At 38.8% G+C, this 21492-nt stretch overlaps 2 protein-coding genes and 1 long non-coding RNA gene across 5 annotated transcripts; all 3 read right to left on the bottom strand.

The window, feature by feature from the left end:
• Window positions 1–1904: 1904 nt before the first annotated feature.
• On the bottom strand, window positions 1905–10635 carry LOC136266162 (uncharacterized). 2 transcript variants are annotated; one of them, XM_066061152.1, is made up of 2 exons: window positions 10336–10627; window positions 1905–3034 (listed from the first exon to the last, which is right to left on the bottom strand). In XM_066061152.1, exons 1-2 carry the CDS (start codon window positions 10440–10442, stop codon window positions 1999–2001), a joined length of 1143 nt encoding a protein of 380 aa, XP_065917224.1. In that variant the 5' UTR covers window positions 10443–10627; the 3' UTR covers window positions 1905–1998. The 2 variants fall into 2 exon arrangements, 1 of the variants encoding a protein (XP_065917224.1); XR_010705927.1 differs by lacking the exon at window positions 1905–3034 and adding an exon at window positions 4649–4766 and having other exon boundaries at window positions 10336–10635.
• LOC136267337 (uncharacterized) lies at window positions 8727–9516 on the bottom strand. The gene is made up of 2 exons (XR_010706650.1): window positions 9034–9516; window positions 8727–8984 (listed from the first exon to the last, which is right to left on the bottom strand). It is a non-coding gene; the product is annotated as an uncharacterized lncRNA (long non-coding RNA).
• Window positions 10636–13251: 2616 nt separating the features above from the next.
• Window positions 13252–19754, bottom strand: LOC136266305 (uncharacterized). Of its 2 annotated transcripts, XM_066061314.1 has the most exons (3): window positions 19650–19753; window positions 18880–19596; window positions 13252–14329 (listed from the first exon to the last, which is right to left on the bottom strand). In XM_066061314.1, the coding sequence occupies exons 2-3, from the start codon at window positions 18912–18914 to the stop codon at window positions 13378–13380; spliced, it is 987 nt and encodes a 328-aa protein (XP_065917386.1). In that variant the 5' UTR covers window positions 18915–19596; window positions 19650–19753; the 3' UTR covers window positions 13252–13377. The 2 variants fall into 2 exon arrangements, with proteins under 2 accessions (XP_065917386.1, XP_065917385.1); XM_066061313.1 differs by having other exon boundaries at window positions 18880–19754.
• Window positions 19755–21492: the final 1738 nt, after the last annotated feature.

Below are 21492 nucleotides of genomic sequence, written 5' to 3' on the forward strand. Positions count from 1 at the left end.
TATCCCATTCAAACACATAGCTATGTGCCACTAAAAATACTCATTTCAAAGCATTCAAATTTCATTTCCTGTGGGTCCTAGTATTGGCATGCTTCACATATATGTATAGCTAATGATTTTAAACACGTCATTAACAGCCACCCCACATGACTTCCCCCCCTGCACTTTGAGTACTGTTCTCTGCCCCTGTCTCTAGCTGAGAATTCAAAGGCACATTGGGTGGGAATTTCAGTATCCGAGAATTTTATATTAGTAAAAATTCTGATTCAGGATGGAAGACATTCACTATGCAGTAGTGCTTACTTTAAAGTACATAGTTACTTTGCTCATATGGTTAGCAAGTTTCAACAACACAACAAAACCATCTTCTGAAGTATAAACTACTTCAAAGTCAGTATAACCAGCAATGACATTGTTGAAACCACAACTCATGCAGCCTTTTATGCTAGCTATTGCATGTGATACTTCAGTTGTTTTACTTTTAGTTTAGGATTTTTTACTTGAGATAGCCACTTGCCTATGGGTACACACCACTGTATATCCGGAGCCAAAACTACTGAGCTTCAAGTTGCCCAAAGTTGCAAACAAGGACTCATGATGACCTATAAGTATCCAGCAGTGTATTTGATGCCATAATCATGATGATGTGATGTCAAGTAACAACACAATACTGCTTCAGTTATCATCATTTTCCTGACACATGCAGAGGACTGAGTTTGTACATGTCCCAGCTTATCCAGATATTTAGCTAGTTTGTGTTCAGTGACTAAATTTGGTTACTTGCCTATGTATAGCTATCTATGAGTGCGTTCCCTTAAAGCAACCTAGCAAAAGACCAATATTAATTTTATGGAAAAAATCTGCAGCAAATACAAAGAGTTGATGGCTTGATGCTTAATAGCCATGATTTGTGTCCATAATGTATTCATATCACTGTATTACTCAGTGCATTGAGAATCAATGGAGCAGTAGCTACAGCACTACTATATATATACCCTATCTCACAAGAATTGGTAATGTCCTGCTGAAGAACATGTCATATATCTTAATGTATAACCACTCAGGGGGGGATTCAAAGGGTTCCATGGAACCCCCCTTTTGAAAGAGCCTCTCTTACTCGAGATACTCTAATAGAGCAGTCACAGTAGTGTTTTGAGGAGCAGTGTAGCAAGCTATGTATCTAGTTATAAATAAGGAAATATAGTTGGTGAGGGGCAGCTATATATTGTCAGCCAAGGTGATGACTTTTTTTACTTACAGCTAGGCTGAACTTGCAATTCCAAAGTGGAATCCCCCTTTTTAAAAGTCTGAATCCACCATATAGCTGTTCTATTAGAGTACCTCGATCTCTATGTGAGGGGCTCCAGGTTCCTCTTGTGCTATATGTCTATAAATGGGTAGTATTATTATTAGGAACAACTTTTTCAGTATATATAAATATACAGACATAGACTTCACCAAAATGTTTGAACTATGTTTTACGTGCTTAGCTAGGCACAATAAGCAAGATGGTAAAAAAATTCTAGAGGGGGTAAGGTCTTTTTAACCTCATACCGTTATTGAGTTTAAATACTGAATGATAGTGAGAATAGTTTCTATCATTAATGGAGTTGTGATTTCATATAGCTATGAACAAAAATAAAAGAATTATCCAACTGTATTCCATTACAAAGAAACACCTAGTGGGAATGATGATGCAGCAACTCAAGCAAGCTTTCAAGATTGTCCAGAGGTGTATCTAGCAAGGTGGCATCCAGATTTGGTAGTGAGTTATAGGTGAAAGGGGTCTGGGGGTGCAGTCCCAAGCCATCGACAGATTTGAATATTGAAGTATTTCAAAATTTACTACTGGAAAAATGATGGAGCATCAAACACAGCTCTACCCTATCTGGTTCTCACAAGAGTCAATGCCTTAACAATAAGGAAAAATTATCCGTAATATAGTTACATCAGATGCTAGTACAGTACATTGAACATTTGATATGAGGAAACTACATCTCACAAAAATACTTTAACATGTTCTTCGATTTTCTTCCTGCAAAGAGGACACACTTTGTCCCGGTGTCCCAACACCTCCTCCAGGCATTGTTCACACAGTGAAACATGGTTACATGGTTTTAACAAAATGTTCTTCTCTTTGTCATGACATACACAACAAGTTGAAGATTGCTTGGCTAGTTGTAATTGATTTCTGAACATTTCACTGAGCTGTTTACTGTGTTCTTTTTCTTTGTTTAGTTGCTTATCTAGTTTATCTTGTTGTTTGCTTAATTTTGCTGCATACTTCTCCTCATAATCATAGAGTTTAGCTTCACACTGACGAAGACGTTCTATAGTTGAAACATACAATGCTACGATGTCCATGTGCTCATCATAGTACGATTTGTTATCTTCACCTGCAAGGACTTTAGCCCGGCCATCTAAAAACCGTTTCTCTAACACTTCAATGACACAAGAAAGAGTGAGCAAGTAGCTTGACCCAAAGTCAACATCCTCTATGGGCTTTGGAGACTGATAGGTGAGTGTGATGGGACAACGTAACAGTGATCTGTTGTGCAAGTCTACTACCATCACCGACTGTATTTTGATGTAGTGAGCTTTAATGACTAATAACAAGTAATAAATCTTCATACAATAGGGTAACATGAGTAAATAGGGTAGGCCTGAAAAGACATCTTTGTGAGTCCAGTCAAATTCACTGCAGCTTCCAAGCGTCTGCATAAAACAAGCAATAATAGTGCAAAGCACACACGGTGTAAATGAAGGCAACCTTGGGTAGTACAACAAGAAAACACAGTCGCAACCAATCAGAAAAGTATCCCCACACAGTTCTACCATTATTGTCCATCTGTTACAGTTATAAGCATAACTGATCAAAGTCGATATGACTACCATGATGACACAACAGAGAATTAGCAATAGAATGTGAGAGTCATTCTCGGTCTTGTCATCAATTGCAAACTTGTGAGCATTAAATCGTAGTCTTGGCATTGGAGCAATAATAGGGACCCATTCTTCTTTCTCTTCTTCTGAACTACAGAACAGGACAGTATCGTGTACATGGTTATTGCTAGCAGTTACAAGTACTTAACTACCCTTTATGGAATGAGTATATAACTTGCTTTTAATTGAAATGTATGGAGGCTGTAGTGTATTGTATTTATAACCAATTAATGGTATAAGATACTTTTCTGATAGTGGGTTGGAAGATAAATGTGCATATGGGGTGTATCATAGATGGTGAGACCACTGTGTGCAATGACTCAATGTATTACTGTTACACAGATGGTCTCATTCACTAAGGTATTTGGATGTTAGGTGGGTCATGATGTACAAATGTAAACATATTCATTATTGAAATACTGAATAATATATTATATAATAGTTTTTATACAATTGCAGAGTTACATATTTGGGAAGCTGGACCAAATATTGAATATATATATAATATATACCCAGCGGCGTACCCAGGGTGGCTTCCAGGGGTTTAGGAAATCCCTTTGGATTTTTTCTTAAATTGAAATTTGAGGGCCAGAATCTGGAATCTATTATGAAACAGGACACATTTTAAACTTTTATCTTAGTTAAATAATAGTTTCTCACATGATAACAACACTTATAGCATTGTTCTGAATAATAATTTTGGTGAAAAGATCGAGATACTCTAATAAAGCAGTCAGGCAATATAACTACTCTAATATAACAGTCACTTGGTTGTAGTGGAAACCCCTTCTCAAAATTTTTGCATATGCCCTGTATACACTATTAGGAATTCCATTCCCTTAATAAGTTGTATCAGCCTTTCAAACTGTATTTACATAATCAATATGTATGAACAATATTATTACTGTAGTTGGTCATGTTTATGGCTGCAGGCTACCCCTCTCCCAAACACCTCCTCTACAGGAAGATATTGAAACCAAGCAAACAGCAGGCTATCTGGATTATCTAAAGCACTCTATCAAAAGTTCATCAAAACACACGGTGGTGTGTCATGTGGCGAAGAAAGCTGGCGCATCATACCGTGCATATATTGACAGGAAGAAAAACAATTTTCACACCTGCATAGCTCCATGGTCCCTTCTCCAAAGTACACCATTTTTGCTGTCCACTAGGCCATGCACACATAAGACTTAGTTAAGTTTGTTCCAGCCATTTGTGAAATAAAGGTTTTGGTTTTTTTTTGTTGTTTTTCTTCTTGTAAGAGGTCCATGGGGGCCTATAGATTATCCTTTTGACACACATTTCAAAAATTCACAAACTTGTAATTCGATTACCTTGAAATTTGGTACAGATACAATACATATAAAGGTGAATTCATGCACTAAGTTTGCAATGAATCTGATAAATATACACAGTGCTATGAATATTAATTTTAATCTCATAAAAAAGATCAAACTTTGTCATGGCTACAGGGTAAACTGCTTATGGGAATAACTTGGAAATTTAGTGAGTACATAGGCTAGTCATAGTAGTGATGCTTTGAAAAACAAAGGAGTAATAGCTGCAGATTTACAAGACAAAAACCAAACTGTCACTATGGGATTTGAATTGAAAATTGCGTGAAAATATTACCAAAATTTGAACCAGGGACCTTCATACTGGCCACTACTACCATAACTTAAATCTACTAATGGAAATTCTAGAACATTCTATATGCATTCTATTAGAATTCCCTCAAAAATGTGTAGGTTATTACAATAACATTATCAAATAAAGCAATCCAGTATAATTTTAACTTCTGTATTCAGTAATCGTCATTGTGCCTGTAAATAAGAAGAAATGTAGATAAATACAAACCACAAAGCCTGGGTGAAAAGTTGTAAATCAAAGGTGGTGGTCAACAATGATGTTAATGCTAATTTTCACCCAAGCATTTGAAGGCCACACTTTTTTTCAGATATTAAGAGTTCATAATATTTCTGTCACTACTGAATTCTTCATTCTATATAAACTAATACTGCCTCTGTTAAACAGAAAGTGATATTTCTTGTTGTGCACCAGTGGTGGACCCATTGGGTACACAGGAAGCAAGTGCACCATTCTAATAACTCTACAATACATATTAGAGTGATCCACCAAACAGTAAGTCCAGAGGGGAGGGGAGGGACAACCAGGATCAAGATTTAATCAAGGAGCATTTTCGCAGTGATCAAGACATTTGCAGGAGTGGTGATCGAACACCATCGAAGACTAATTTTTAGCAACTGGAGAATTTATTATATTTTTATTGCTGTTCAATCAAGTAAGCTAAGCATTAAACTTCTACTACCGGTATATAAGCAGGGACATAGCCAGGATTTTTTCAAGGGAGTTCCGACAGGGGCGTAGCCAGCCAATATTTGATGGTAGGGCATAACATCAACTTAACTACATACACAAGACACATTCATGTGAGACATTATCAAAGAAAAATATGAAAAGTGTATGCATACAAGGCCTACAGCTACCTGTGCTAATGTAAACACATGCTGCTTGCATACATGCAAACATGTACTAGCTATATATGCTATTTTATTTAACTTATAGGGCAGGAATTCACCGACAATCATCGTAGCCGAACATCACATGACATCAAACTGCTGAACCTACCACAAGAACCAACAATATAAACAGTTCATCACATACTGACTACAATCAACTGACAGTATAACTTACAGACCAACCACCACAGCGATATGCAATGCTTTTTTTTAAGTAAAGGCCACATGGCCCCAAATGAAGGCTGGGGCACTAATTAAGTACCACAAACATCAGCATGTAAGAAAATCTCGTCCCACAGAATTATAGCGGCCAATGTACATTTTGCATGAATCTGGTAAACCCTCGGGTATCAATTAACCAATGGTGCTATGGTGCACGTAACACTTTATAATGACTTGACCTTTTCTCCATTCCCACCTCCATTCCCACCTCCATTCCCAGATCCAGCAACCTACATTTGCATATGCCATCATCTAGAAGAGCATTTCCTCATTTCCTTTCATCAGCAGTAACCTATATACGGAATTCTAACTTTCCTTGAAAAAAAATGCTTGACAAGTCCACTGAATGACTGAAATGAAATCTTTTACTGCCAGCACCGTCCACACTGACGCTTATCACTAGCACTGTGGCTTAGAGTTACACCTGCAGTACTGTACTACACTTCGACTCCATTTTAAATTTTGAATTTAAACCGTGCCAAGGAGCGTGGCACGTACATCTACGCGAAGTGTCATTATAGGGACTTCCCAAGGGATATTCCGCCTAACGGATCACGTGATACACCCTCTATCTCTCAATCCCTTGCTCGAAGTCATGGTTTAACAAATGAAGTACATGTTTATGCTACTAAAATAGGGTTGTTTGTGTGCTGCTGTGAATCTTCGTGTGAATCTTCGTGTGAATCTTAAGCTACTTGTGATGGGAGGGCAAAATGGTGGGACAACCAGCACTTTTGATGGTAGGGCAAATGCCCACCCATAACTACGCCTCTGAGTTCCGATAGCAACACTAAGTTAGCAGCTGAGGTCTGGGTAGTGCTCTCAGCCACTGAGAGACTTTGAATATTTTAGTAGTCCAAACTCAACTGTTATCATGATCACCTTCCTAAAAGCTACAAACTACTGTTATAGTATATGTACAGATTGAGCTGAATCAAAAATAAAATTGGCTTTATCTCAAGCAAATTAACATTTCAGCCAACCAGATGATTAGTAGTGACAGTAAAGGTAGACATGTGTGGTTTGGTTCCATTACAAGTTCGGGGAAAGGGCATTGCATCTATGGCTTCTCCATAGGAAATGAATGGCAAAATTTTTGATTGGCCATAAACAAATATTGTGGCAGTCATTTGAACAAAAAGATCGTGAAATATTTTTAGCAAGTCAAACAGTACTACTTTTATTTCAAAAACACTGTAAATTTTTGGAATAAAATATAGCATGCGTATGTTGAACAGCTTGGGTATTCACTTGTGGTCCACAATGCAGTTTACACAAAGAATTCCAGCGAGTTTTGCTCTATACCTGTGCATTTAACGTGTCTATATGGACGGAAAATGACTACGATTAGAAACTTCCTTTGTGAAGCCAGATGACGAGCACTTTGTGAGACACAGAAATCACTTTGATATGTACAATGGTTAACAGAGAGACAGTTTTTAAACATATATGTAGCAGCATAGCCATGCTCGAGGTCATGCTTCTACTTACCATTTAGGCACTGGAGGGTGAACACAGAAGAGAGATAAACATCATAATAATTTGACTATTACATGTACAATATAATTACAAGTGTCTCAGGGTTACCAAGTTATTAAAAATGTAATAATGACTAGAGCCCTAGCAAGACAAAAAGAGAAGAAATTGTAGCTTCTTATAAAACTAAACAATTATACATGGCATATCAACAGTTCAACAGATTGACTACATCCCATGATGGTGAAGCCCGAGAGTTAATATCCTGTACGAACAGGAGATGGCAACACAGTGCCTACTAAAGTGATACAACGAATTGTACTCTTCGGTAGATGGTATACATTTTATGTCACTGGCATGAAATGGTCTAGACAGCCAATTTCAATTGTCACAAGATCAACTGAAAATCCAGCATGTTGACGGTCCAGCAGTAATGAACCATAGTAATCTTCTTTACGGTTCCTTGCAACCAAAAAGCAATGCTGAGTATTAGTAACCACAGATAGTTCTAAATAGCACAATGGGAATCTGTGGAAACTGGCAGGTTGCTTAGAGTAGATGTGATATGAGGTAGAATGGGACTAACACTATTAAACTAACAGAACACTATTAAAGTAGGGTGTAATGCATTCATCAATGTCAAGCCCTACCCCCAGGGGCCTAGTACATCTATGTCTTGCTGGGGCTTTCAATGGCTGTAGTTTGTTGGGTCTTAATTACAAGGGGTCCGCAACTCACTTGAAATCTTGTAAAGCCCTCTTTGAATCTTGTTGAAATCTCTGAAAATTGTTGCAAAATTCCATATATTTCCTGTATACTCCTGTGTTTGCAGTATTACATATGCTATGTCCAGCAGCCCCACCGGTTTGCAAAGAAGTAATTAATTGTAATTATAGTTAGTTTCTTGTGTTTGTATGTTTTTGTTTTTGTACTCTGTTGTATGTATGTGTACTCCAATAGGGAAGAACGGCTCTGCCGACTACTGTGAGGATAAATAATAAATTAAATCAAAATCAATCAATCAAATCAAGAACTCAAGAAATGATTCCGCGTATTCCCGTATACTACGTATCATGTGATGCTACCATTTAGGATATCTAAGGTTGTAAATGCTCTGAAATATTGCCATAAATTGCTTGAAATGTTGCCAAATCGCAAAGATTTACAGGATTTTTCCGAGTTGCGGACCCCCCCTCCCCCCGATAGGTTCAGTGATCCGATGGTTGATCAAATCCTTCGTAGCCGGGCTCGTTCGTAGCAAATGGAGATGTTTTCGAGTAATGCACCTATCAATGTATTGCCCCACCACCCCCCCTTGGGCGTAAGTGGGGCTTTACAGGGGGAATTGACACGAAACTGCTGCCCCACTATGGGGCATTTGACAATCGTTCAGTAAGCACCCAAATATTTTTTTGTTGTAACTTCCTTCGCTATGTCAAATCCCGAGTAAATCCTGCGTTGCAACTGGGGCCAACGGTGGGGATTTGACATGATAGGTTTTCCCTACTATGGGGCATTTGACATTCGACTGTGTCCAGGGGCGTAGCTAGCCAGACAGTGGTGGGGGGGCAGGCACACCCCACAAAACACTCGACATTGTTCATAATTGCACAAAAGGCTAATGACCCAATGATGGGCTAGCCAACATATGGTGTAGTATTATTACAGCTTATGTAACTAGCTACTTAACTACTTCATTACTGATTGCTACCAGTTATCACTTATCAATGGAAATATTTTCGTCGAGCATCATCGCACGTGCCACAACTGTACTCCAACAAATTCGTCCACAATCCAGTAGAACTATATTGTGAATATTTTAGTACAAATACAATGTGTCACAGTTACTTACGTCAGCCACAGTCTGTGCTGCAGTCCTAGCACACTGGCACACTATGACGAGCTCACTGACTTCAGCCGGTGAAATTCAAACGCCATGTATTGGCACGAAATCCCAACTCTATACCTTTCCTGTTAGCAGAATTTGTAAGCTTGTGACGGATCATCTGACTGACTGACAAAGTGAAAAAAATTAAACTGGCATGCCACTACACTGTATGAAGATCCAGTGTGATTAACTTGGCTCGGGAAAATAAAGTTGGTCCATTTAACACTTTATCACCTCGTAGGTTTGTAGCATCATTGCATATCACCTGTCACTTCTGAGTTGCGACTCTTGCGAAGTCAGGGTCATCTGTCTAGATTCAAAAAATGTACTATCGCGAGAGTAGTGTAGGCTAAATATAGAATTGTGTCTAATATTTTTGTTCGGTGAAGGCTTAGGGTCTACATGGGGGAACCCCTGGGGATCCGAGCATGCCTTATTTTTAGCGCATCATTTTATTAATTGCTTGTAACTCGCAAGAAATCATCGTATTATTATCACCATTCACAAACGAGTTGAATGTTGTGTGCACTCGTGTAGTAGCACACAAACAGTAATTTGGGATGCGTGTCAGTTACTGGAAAGCTTGTGATGGAAGTTTTAAAAAACATCACTTAGTGATGGGGGGGCAAATGCCTCCCCCTGGCCTACGCCACTGGCTGTGTCAAATCCCCACTACTAGCCCCATATATGCCCGGGGGGGGGGGGGGGGGGGGGGTAGTGGGGCAATACATTGATAGGTGCATAAGTTTAGTACAGGCAAACTAATTATGACATTACTTTGTCAAAACGTTTGTATTCCCATTCCATATATTGTTATGCGACCCGGGGGTGGGGACATTGATACATATAAACACTGTATCCTAGTAATGCACCTATCAATGTTAAGCCCCACCCCCCCAGTACGGGGAGGGTGGGGATATGATCAAGTGGAAAGTCAAATTCCCCTACCTGGGGGTGAATTATCAGGTCAAATCCCCACCCTATGAGGTGGGGATAGGAAGGGGATTTGACAACCAACGTGAAGCCACAGTGGCAAAGGTACACGAGGTGCTGCGGTTTTATCACGTGTGCTCTCGCGCTTCACGTATAAAACTACTGTAAAGGATCTATGCTACTATAGAGCGCTTGTTCAAATTCCCCACCCCTGGGGGAAAAATTTAAGTTCAAATCCCCTCCTAACGCCCCACATAGCCCGTACTGGGTGGGGTGGGGCTTGACATTGATAGGTGGATAATAAACACATGTACGTAGATAGCTGCTTCCTACCTTGGTATCGCATCTTGATTAAAAGTACCAATGCTACTGGGCGAGCTCATAAAGGCTCCATGTATAGATTGGCTTTCCAAACGTCTGCGTCTCCTTTTCTTGCCCATGCCGGATCGCGTATCTTTATACGGAAATACACTAGTTACCGCTACACGCAAAGGTATTACATAGTATATGGACGTGTATACAAAACAGACAAAAATAATTCTTGGTAGGTCAGAGGCCTTTTAGAGTGTCCATATCCTGTTGTTGACTAAAATTGTTCTTCAAAGTTGTTGAGAATAATTGACTCAAATGACATTATCAGGTAGGGAGTTCCCGGCACTGATTAAGGTGAAAATGCTTTGCAAAGGGTGTTTATTCTGGTAAATAAGTCCTGATGCCGTAGCACTAGCATAAAGCAAAGAATCAGTATCCCTTGAGATGTGGTGATGAGTTTTTACTGAGACGCTGACTCTATAGAACATTAATAGAGCAGTCCCTGTTATCATAAGGCAGTGGATGAACTGAAAATCGGTCATACTTTCTATCTTGTAAATGTTACTCAAGTAGTAGTCTCAGTATAATAGTAAGAAGAACGTAACCTAAAGGTGAAACCAAAGCTGGACCCAACCCTAACTACTACTTTTCGCATCCCCTAAAGTCGAATGCTTGGGGCAACTACTAGATGCAAAAATAAAAGCCTTTTGGTTCAGCAACCACTTCCTTTGTGTTAGCTATATCCTCACAAAAATTGAAATGCTGCTTTTGGGAGGTGACAGCAGATCCCTATACTAATTTCTCCCTTGGATCATGGCAGAAAATGCATTGACAAAACTGACAGAGTTGAGCAAAAATTAGAATATTATAAAAATACTGGCAATCCATCATCAGACAACATGAGGAATTACGTTTAATTATGTTTTTCAAGATTGTAACAAAATTGTTGAATTACCTTTACCAGATCATTACATTACACTAGCACCTAGAGTCACTTGCGGAAACAGTATCATTTTGTAATGCCTTTGATCACTGTGAACCCCTACAAGTTTAGTTTCTTCCCCAGATCAATCAGCAAATGGAACAAATTACCCCCTTGTGGTTGCTTCATAGATTGTTTCAAGATCATGTTACAATCAATGACTGATATATTGTATTATACTCATTTATGAGCTTTACAATTAACAATATAATAAGGCCACATAAAGTTAATTTTTAATTTCTCATTCCCGCCCGCATCATATTTTCACAGCCGCATCAACATTTATTGCTCTCACACGTGATCCAAAACCACAAACTACACGTGCTTTATAGTAACTCAAAAATGGCGTTTGTGTTAGTGTAAATCAAATGTTCAGCGAAAGTTTTAAAATCGTGGTATGGTTGTTCATTTCCGGAGTCATCTACTCTAGCTGATTTGTATACACATTATTCTGCTGGACAACTCGACGATAGTCAACCTCTGTCGGAACAGTACACCAATGCAACAGTGAAATGCCAAGCTGGCAAGGACAGAAAAGAACTAATACGTGTTAGTAGTGATATATGTGTTGGACAATAGTATCTTAACTACATCACTTTGTAACTTTTTCAAAGTAAAAACAGTTCATTCAAAAAAAATTTTTTTCTTAATTAAATAATTAAAATACTCGCCCGTCCGCGTCAAATTTTTGTGGGCAGGTGGATGAGAAGCTAAAAATTAACTTTATGTGGCCTAAAAAGGAGAAAATAATTCACACAAATCACATTACAATTAATGCTCATGGATGAAAACAGTGCAAAGTCATGTGCCTGTATTAGCTATAGTTATACTGCACTGCTTTTGATGCAATAATGTTTAGGAGAACATCATACTAGTACCCAGAAACAGCAGCTAGCACAATCACTTTACAGCACTCAGCCTTACCTGGCTATAACTATTTCAGTGCCACTGCAGATCCATCAAAGTATCAATGGCAGATCCAGAATTTGGGACAGATGCCCCCTCCCTCTGCCGTTTCCTCTTGGACTCTGAAGAGTTATATTATTTCTTTGATATGCCAGTAAAACAAAAATCAGTTTATTGCTCAAGAATTACTGACATAGCTACGTAATAAAATACTTTTAGTTTGAAAGGCAGACATGCATATCTCCTCCCTTTAGAGCAAAACCAAGCTCAAAATATCACCCAACACCTTTGTGCATAGTAAGCGCCTCTAAAATAATTTAGCAGGTGTTCATTTATAATACTTTACAGTTAGTACACACACACACACACACACGAGTTCAGGTACACACACAGATACAAGCTTGTATGGCAATGCATATAGGTCTGTTGGCTTGTGCCTACAGCCAAAAGTAGTAATTATATATAAAGTAACGAAAAAAATCACATGATAAATTGTCTGTAACAGTGTATATTTGATTGAGAAATGATTAGTAACACACCGACTAAGGTAGTGCAATGTACGTATAAGGATTGAGGGGTTCCAAGTTATGAGTGAAATGATCTTTGTTCAAGCCATTAATAGCTTTTCTAACAGTTTTTAAGACTTCACAACCTTCTGCAATGGCCTAGCTAAGTGGTAAAATTCAATAATATAGTGAAACACTATACCTACGTACATAAGAGGTGATTATTTGCCACTGTGTGTATGCCATTAACTATAACAGACTGCATGCATGTAGCTAGCTACATACTAGCTAATCAGAGTGGCTTCCCTTTTTAAAATGGTGAGGATCTGAACTTGTTTGTACCCCCTCCCCTGCTAGCTCCTGGATCCGCCTGGCCCCTGAGTACTATACTGCAACTACATAAATGATGGAACCTAAGTTCTTGGAGGTTGACCATCTGTAGTACAAAGTGTTACTGGTCCTGTGAGCTTAAAATGTACACTTACAAGTTTATACTTGCCTAGATACATAGATTTTATAAGAAACTGGAAGGGAAATTTATGAATTATGATATTATTTAGTCACATCATTAATTAGCTACAGTATATATACACAATATTAGCATGACAATGTGATAGCTGGTACAATACACTAAACAGTTGACATGGCAACAAAATAGTGATCCACTTTTCACAAAAACACTTTATCATGACCTTCAATTTTCTTCCTACACAGAGGACAGACCTTGTCTCGGCGTACTAGCACCTCATCTAGACATTGCTCACAAAGTGACAAATGTTTACATGGCTTTAATAAAATGTTCTTCACTCTGTCTTGGCATATGCAACACTTCATGTTAGCCTGCAATTTCTTTTCCAGATGACCTGCTGCTTCTTGTGCCCTTTTTAGATCTTTCTCAGATTTTCCATGGCATTCTTTTAGCTGATCAAGCTCTTCCTTGAGCTGTTTATTTTCAGTTTCATATTGTTGTAATTGATTTTTGGCCTTTATGTATTCAGCTGTTAAATTGATGCTCTCATCACAAGTAAACAATTTACTGTGAGTCCTTAAAAAGGCACTTTCTAAAGCCTGAATAATAAGTTTTAGAATGTGAAGGTTTTTAGTGTTATCATCTAGATATCGGACAGGTACAGAAGAGAAAAATGTAACTGAAAGCGGAAACCAATATATTACATCTTCTGGTGTTTTTACAAATAATAATGCTTCCAAGTTAGCACCGTAAACTTCCAGCATTGGCAATAACAAGTACATCTTAACCCCATATGGTATCATGAAGAGATAAGGAATGGGACCATCAGGACGGTAGTCCCAGAGTGAATTGCTGCACCACAAATGATTTCCTAAGCACTGTAGAAAACAAGCGGCATTAGTACATAGGAGATGTTGCTTTAGTAATGTCGTCATGACTGGTGTGTAATATAACATAAATGCATCACACAGAACCAATATGACATCACCACATAGTCCAGCAACTGTCATCCATCTGTTACAATTGTGGTGATAGCTGATAGATATTGACATATATATCAAAAGTAAACAAGGTACCAGGTATACCAATTGTAAGGGGTTTACAGGTCTCGGTCCAAGCACAAACTTATGGCCATGGTATGATTGTTCTGAGCTATAAAAAGAGAGAACAGTTTAACAACGAAAATGCTTGACCATGTCACAATGTGATATCAACTACATTTATCCAACACATAACATAATTTTAGTACTACAACTGTTTTGTTGCTATTAAACACCATATATGAATGGGTCCGGGAAAACTGGTCCTATCGTCCATGACAGCTAGCAGATTTGATTTTTCACCAAGAACACAAAGCTACATATAAATAAGCTATCAAAATTCATGATCAAAATCAGCTAGACTTGAGTGGTCTGCTTTTGCTGGCTGCTTTTCCCAAGCACAGTGGCGATCCATACGAGCGGTCTGGGGGCCTTAACGGAACTCTGGCCGGCCTGGGGATGGCTGTGTATGGCTGTACAGCTCTGTGGTGTTGAATAAAGACCTGTGCTGTAAATGTCCTTTCTGTTAGCCAGTTTTGATACCTGAATGGCCCATAACTTGGCCTAATTCATCCCTATGTCTTCCTCTAAACAGTTCTTTGCCTGCCCACCTCCCACCCCTTTTGAAGCTAGCCTGGCAGAGTCAACATCAAGTTAAAAACTATCTAAAGTGGCAGAAAACTTAACTTAAGTGTTGGCTACTTCTACTGTAAAGGTAAGAAATTGTTGTAAAACATATGACAGTTTGATTCTACCATTACATGGCAACACACTGAATACAATAAGATTGGTTTTCCCAGACTGGATCACATATATGTAATAGTTATACCACAGGCACAAGTGCTTTACCTGGTGTGTGTATACCAGGCAAAGTACAAGTGCCCGTGGTATAACTAATATGTGCCACATGGGTTAATTACCTACACATGTTTCAAGGATGTTTAGTGGAGTTTTCAATCAGCCACTGGTGTGCACAAAAAAAATACATTAATTGCTGTAAAAATGCTTGATTCTACATTTTGACATAATCCATGTAGATGAATTATATGTCAGCATAGAATTTGAGGGAATCACACCCAGTGAAAAACAAGTGATCTATAAAAATTAAACTGTGAAAATCCTGAAATTTACTAATTATGTATCTCAAAAATTAAAGTGTAAAAATTCTGAAATTTACTATTATGTATCTCAAAAATTTGTACGCATAAGGTAGCCAGTGGTGGATCCAGGATGGGGCATTTGGGGCAAATGCCCTCCCCCCCCTCTTGGAGGAGCCAGCCATACTTCTGATTAAAATAGCTACTAAACTTTGTCAGGCCGAGAAACTCATGAAAATATGCTTTTACTAGCAATTTTTACAAATTCACCTGAAACCAAAGCGAACCAAAGTAAAAGTAGCTGTGAAATTGTCACCCAGCACCTTCGTGCGTATTAAGCGACTCTAAAATAATTATCATGTTGCTGTTGATTGAGACATTCAGAGCCTTTAATAAACAACTTTTAAAACTTCACAAAGCCAAAATGGTAAAAATCAATAGTGAGATACTACTAAGAGGTGTATTATTTACTGCTTCAAAATTGCAGCAACTAGCTAACAAGAAAATCTGCAGCTGGCTCTCCTCAACCACTTGGCCTGTTTGTGCTCCTCCCCTTGCCAGGTCCTGGATCCGCCCCTGGTAGCTGCTAAGGTTGGTAAATTATACCATGGTTGAAAATTGTGTCTAAAAGCTAGAGTCGGGTCACATATAGATTGCATAGGTGAGTTTTGTAGGCTGCAAGAATAAATAATGGAAGAGCTAGTCATCCTTGCATAGCTATGGGGGACATATAGACCTTCTGATTATGGACTGGCAGAATTCGCTCCCAGTGATTGATACCTCTCTCCCTATCCAGCAAATCAAAAGGCAATTAAAAACTTATTTTGGAATATTTTGTCAACAATTTTGATGATCGTACTCTCCATTACTTGTGTGTGTGTGTGTGTGTGGGGAGGTTGACTATATCAAGGGGGATACTATGGTTACACAGTTTACACAGGTAAAGTTACAGTAGAAAAATACACACAATTCTACAATACATTTAGTTGCTCTGTAAAATTAATGCCAAATTGAACAAACTATAATAACAGGAATAATCTAGCATAATTCTACAGCCATAGTCTGTTCTATTCAGCAATTATTCTACACAGCAAAAAACCTATTGTAGAATTTTTATGTATAATTTCACTGTGTGCTTTTTCCTGTGTTAATCAAGGGAAAAATTAAAACTTGAAACTGGTAATTCTGGTATTTATTTTAGTGGCTTTTCTCAAGAAGGAATCAAACAATGTTATCAATAGCTATATTTTGTACATCATTTTGTAAAAAAATAGCTCTGTTCCTCCTGAGAGAGAACACCATCATGATTATGATGAATGTGTACAACAAAAAAGAGACAAGTACAGTAGAACCTCGATTATATCCGAATCTCGATTATCCGAACCCTCGATTATCCGAACAGTATAAGTGACTGCTCTATTAGAGTATTTCGTCATAAAGTGAACGTTTTATTAGAGTAGCGTATGTTCTATTAGAGTAGTTGAACAGAACTCCCTATAAAAATGAATGGGCTTCATTTATCCGAACAAATTCACTTATCTGAACACTTTTATGATTGAACTGGCACACAGGTGTTCGGATAATGGAGGTCCTACTGTATGTGAATCTTCGGACTAGCATGCGACCACAGATCTGGTCTACACAGTAGTCAGTTGTGGGCATGGCAAGGGAAGAAAAACTGTAACTACATACAATAAGAAAAAGCCCCATAAGGTAACTACAAAATCTAGTTCAATCAGTCTGGGTCGATAGTCCATTCTTTACAGTTCCTCCCAAAAAAGATACTCTGAGATGCAGAAATTGATGCCCCAGCCATTTCATTCAAAACAGCTCTAACACTGGCTTTTGAAAACAATAAATCTTGATCCATGAAAAAACTACATCTTTAAGTGCATTGACTGAATCAGGAAGGTAGTGACCAAAGACGCTAACTTCCACAGTACTGTAATAATTAGTGATATTCAAACGGTCCAACTCTGCAAGTAGCTGCAAATATCCGGGCTTTTGTTGCTTTCGACATTGAGCAGACTCAAGGTGTTGTCGTGAGTCAAGAGGGCCGGTTAATTCAATAATATCCATCAAATAAGAACGGGAATTACAGAGAATGAGGTCAGGATGATAAGGTGTGATCAATACTGTTGAAGGAATGATTTCCTGTGGCAATTCATTAAAGCGAAAACCGTTTGTCAGCATACACCCTGACATCTTGGTGATCAGCAAAAAGGGTTGTCAACTTGGAGACCAAAATATGCAAAACTTGATTGTGACGATAAGTGTACCTCTGTTGAGATAGTGCCACTGGGCAGCCACCTAGAATATGGGCTGTAGTTGGCTGGATCGAGTCACATAGGTACATTTGGCATTACTCTGTATGTGCCAACAACGTGACTGCAGTAGGCAGTGTGTCCGAGGAAGCCCTCAGCAAAAATGAAAGCTGTCCAGGGTGAAACCCACTTAAGAGCTTGTTCCATGTTCTGCAATTGCAAGAAGTCTCCTATCTTGCTGAATCTAGAAATTTACATTGTACACTGAGATGATTAAGGTGAGTTTCACAATCTGAAGTAACTGTCTTGGCTAGCTGAGCTTTGGCTGTAAGGACCGAGCCAATGGCATGAAAGATTTCTTTATCATAGTTACAAGTATATCAACCAGTATTAAAGAGTGGGTGATAGTGGCAGAACATTATGGTTCAATACAATTCCAAGTAATCCCCCACCACACACACACACAAATCACTTTTGTACCCCTCCTATTCATTATCACGATCACGCACATAATGATCCTCGTAATGATCGACATTGATTTTCACACAGTACACCAAGGAACTATCAAAACTCTCCCTTGATCGCTTGCAATTGATTACACCCTATACTTACCATGATCGTCAAACGTACTTGAAGTGCGGCCGACTAGAGGTATACGATCATCACTTTTGATGTCTTGATCGCTAGATTCACTGTAATATTGCTTGATTGAATCTTGATCTGGGTCGTGTTTCAACCTCGGTTTCATAGATAGGCCGATACAGTGTAGGAAATGTATTAATGTAGGCCCTAATATCTATATGCATGACTGCCAGACGGTAGTCTCGTGCCCAGACCGCTTTTTTTTCTTTTTGTGTGGGGGCGGAGAAGAAAAGGGTCTGGTGGATCTCCAATACATTTTTTGTGCGGCCGGATCTACAACTTTTGGGGATCGTTGATTAGTGGTGATGAATAGCAAAGGCTTGTTAACGAAGCAACAATAGGAAATACGGCGCGCGTAGCCAAGGATGTAACCTTGCCAAGCAAACGCGCGCCGTATTCCTATTGTTGCTATTCATCACCACTAATCAACGATCCCCAAAAGTTGTAGATCCGGCTGCACAAAAAATGTATTGGAGATCCACCAGACCCTTTTTTTTCTCCGCCCCCACACAAAAAGAAAAAAAGCGGTCTGGGCACGAGACTAGCCAGACGGTACCGGGCAAGTATAGAAGTGACTACTGATTCCCGTACTGATTAGTGACTATCCCCAGGAGTCTCGTATTCACTCCTGAATAATAATGAATTGTTAAGTTGCATACCTTTGGCCTTGCTTCTGCCCTCTTTTCTTTCCCATTTACACCATAGATAATACACGAACATGGATTGGAAACGCCCGTGAAATTATTTACCTATCCTAGTTACGGTGCGCCAATACATTGGAAAATTTGTTGAAATGTCTGGGCGGCTGTTTGGCTTTCTCTCGCTTGTTTCAAGGCTAGTTTCAAGGCGTGGACATTCCTCTTACATTGTTTATTGTGTAGCGTTTTGTACTGAACAAGAACACAGCTTGTCTGTGGACATTGGAGGGAATATCATTGGCGACAGGTGGATACTGGCAGGTACACGTTAGCAAATATTTCAGCAGCATCGTTACCAGCTATCTTAACATAGCCTCTATGCCACAACCAAATAAATGTTTGATAGATTGAAATGAATTTTTAGCCAAAGACTTGTTCGACTTGGGTAAAACAATTGCCCAAAGTAGTGCCTGTTTTCTGTTGTTTTATCCAAACAGTCTGAGTATACAGTGAAACATTGGATATCTGGTTAGCTAAAGCTACTCTACCTGCTACAAGTGAAGCTAAGAACAGCAAATAAACGATGCTGCACTTTTTATTTCTTCAGGAAATTTGCCCAACCGTTATGAAACACTATACTTCACCTTTTAACTTGCATCTTGTTACGCTGTTGTTTGCTACTCGCCAGTGTCCATAACCAGTCCAGCCTCCAATTAGTGTAGGTGCTTTGTAACCCAGCTGTAACCAATAAACACGTATTTGTAGCTTACACGAAATGCAAAATGTTCCACCTGTAACGACTGTAAACTTTTCGCGCACCGTAACGAGGATGGTCTATGACGTCACTACGTAAATAATACGGGCGTTTCCAATCCATGTTCGTGTATTATCTATGTTTACACCACTGAGTATATAGGCTCACAAGTATTAGATAGTATACGGATAATTTTGGATCAACTGCCCGTCAGTACCTAAAGTCGTCTTGAGACTCAAGACGACTTGAGTGAATCTTATATTCGCGATCTAAAATTTTGCGATTGACTACGTCGCGCGTTTTATCGATATAATCAATAGTTTTCTCTGAGCACTTCTAAAGCCTCAATACAATATCGTAAGTATACTATGGCTTCAATTTTCCGGTTTCTCAAGACGACTTCAGTTTCTCAAGACGTCTTCAGTTTCTCAAGACGTCTTGAGTTTCTCAAGACGTCTTGAGTTTCTCAAGACGACTTCAGCTTCTCAATACGTCTTGAGTTTTTCAAGACGACTTTAGCTTCTCAAGACGACTTCAGCTTCTCAAGACGACTTCCGCTTCTCAAGGCTACTCGAGTTTCTATAGATGGATTTTAATGGTGGATGTTTTATTAGAGTATTTGACTGTTCTGTGAGATAGAATATTTAGACTTTGAGCAGTTTCTAATATAATTTTTATTTCCTCTCATTGATTCTTCAATAAAGAGATTGGCCATTCCCCTTACTCTTTCCACTGCCCTTGTATGAATTGCACCTGTACTAAACATCTACTAGCTTGCACATAGTAAAATTTAGGGGGAGGGTGGTCTTAGCAGAATAGAACCTTGAATATTATAATATACACACCTTGCCAATATACAAGCATTCTCTAAGTGCGTACCATTGCATGTCTAATTTGCCGTGAAATTATTAATGCTAGATTTTGTCCCCTAAAAGTTCACATAATTATATTTCTTTGTAGGCCAGTGAATAAGTGTTAATATCAGTAACCAGTAATGGCTGAATTTGCTACCTTGCATCAGCCTGGCAACTATATACCAGAAATTTTGCTACACATCATACAATAGACAGTTGAGTTGTATCATTATTTGTTAACTGTGCTCTAAACATTAAAATATGAGTGGATGCCATCGCTTATTCAAATTGTAACAAGGCTATATCTCCTCTCCAAAAAGCTGAACAATTAAACTAGTGTATTTACATCTGAAAATTTGCTAACAGCCAGAAATAGATGACTCTCTATATATACAACACAACATCATCTGCAAATAGTTTTAAAGCCAATGAAGTGGCTTACAACATTCTGTAAATCATCTATGTATAATATGAGCAAAAGAGGGCCAAGTACAGAGCCTTGTGGCACTCCTGATATAACAGGGAGCCAGTCGGAATAGCTACCATTGATGACCACTCATTGGTATTGGCAAGTTAGAAAAGATCGAATCCATTGCAACAACTGCATGGCCAGTGATGCCTAATGAAGTTTAAGACATGAGGCACTGAGTTGCAAGCTGTAGCAAAGTCCAAAAAGACACAATGAGTGGTGCTGTGACATTCTAAATATGAACTCTAGACATGTATAACAGACAACAGCAGGGTAACAGTAGAATGGTTATCACAAAATCCAAATTGATTATTACTGATACACCCAGACTTCTCTAAAGAAGTGCATACATACTGTCAGTAGACATCACCATAAATTTTGACCAACTTGCCTCAGACCTAGCCTGGATCTAAAAACGCACCTGTATCATATTGAGTATAAGCTCCTTTAAAACATTGTGAAGGGCACTGTTTACCATGTTCTCGATTTAGTCTTAAGCAAGCCATTAAACCACACAAAAGCCAGGGCCCTCCAACCTGGTAGCGTTGCCACTACTT

The sequence above is a fragment of the Dysidea avara genome, chromosome 9 (genome assembly GCF_963678975.1).
Source record: "Dysidea avara chromosome 9, odDysAvar1.4, whole genome shotgun sequence".
In the NCBI taxonomy this organism is placed as follows: Eukaryota; Metazoa; Porifera; class Demospongiae; order Dictyoceratida; family Dysideidae; genus Dysidea; species Dysidea avara.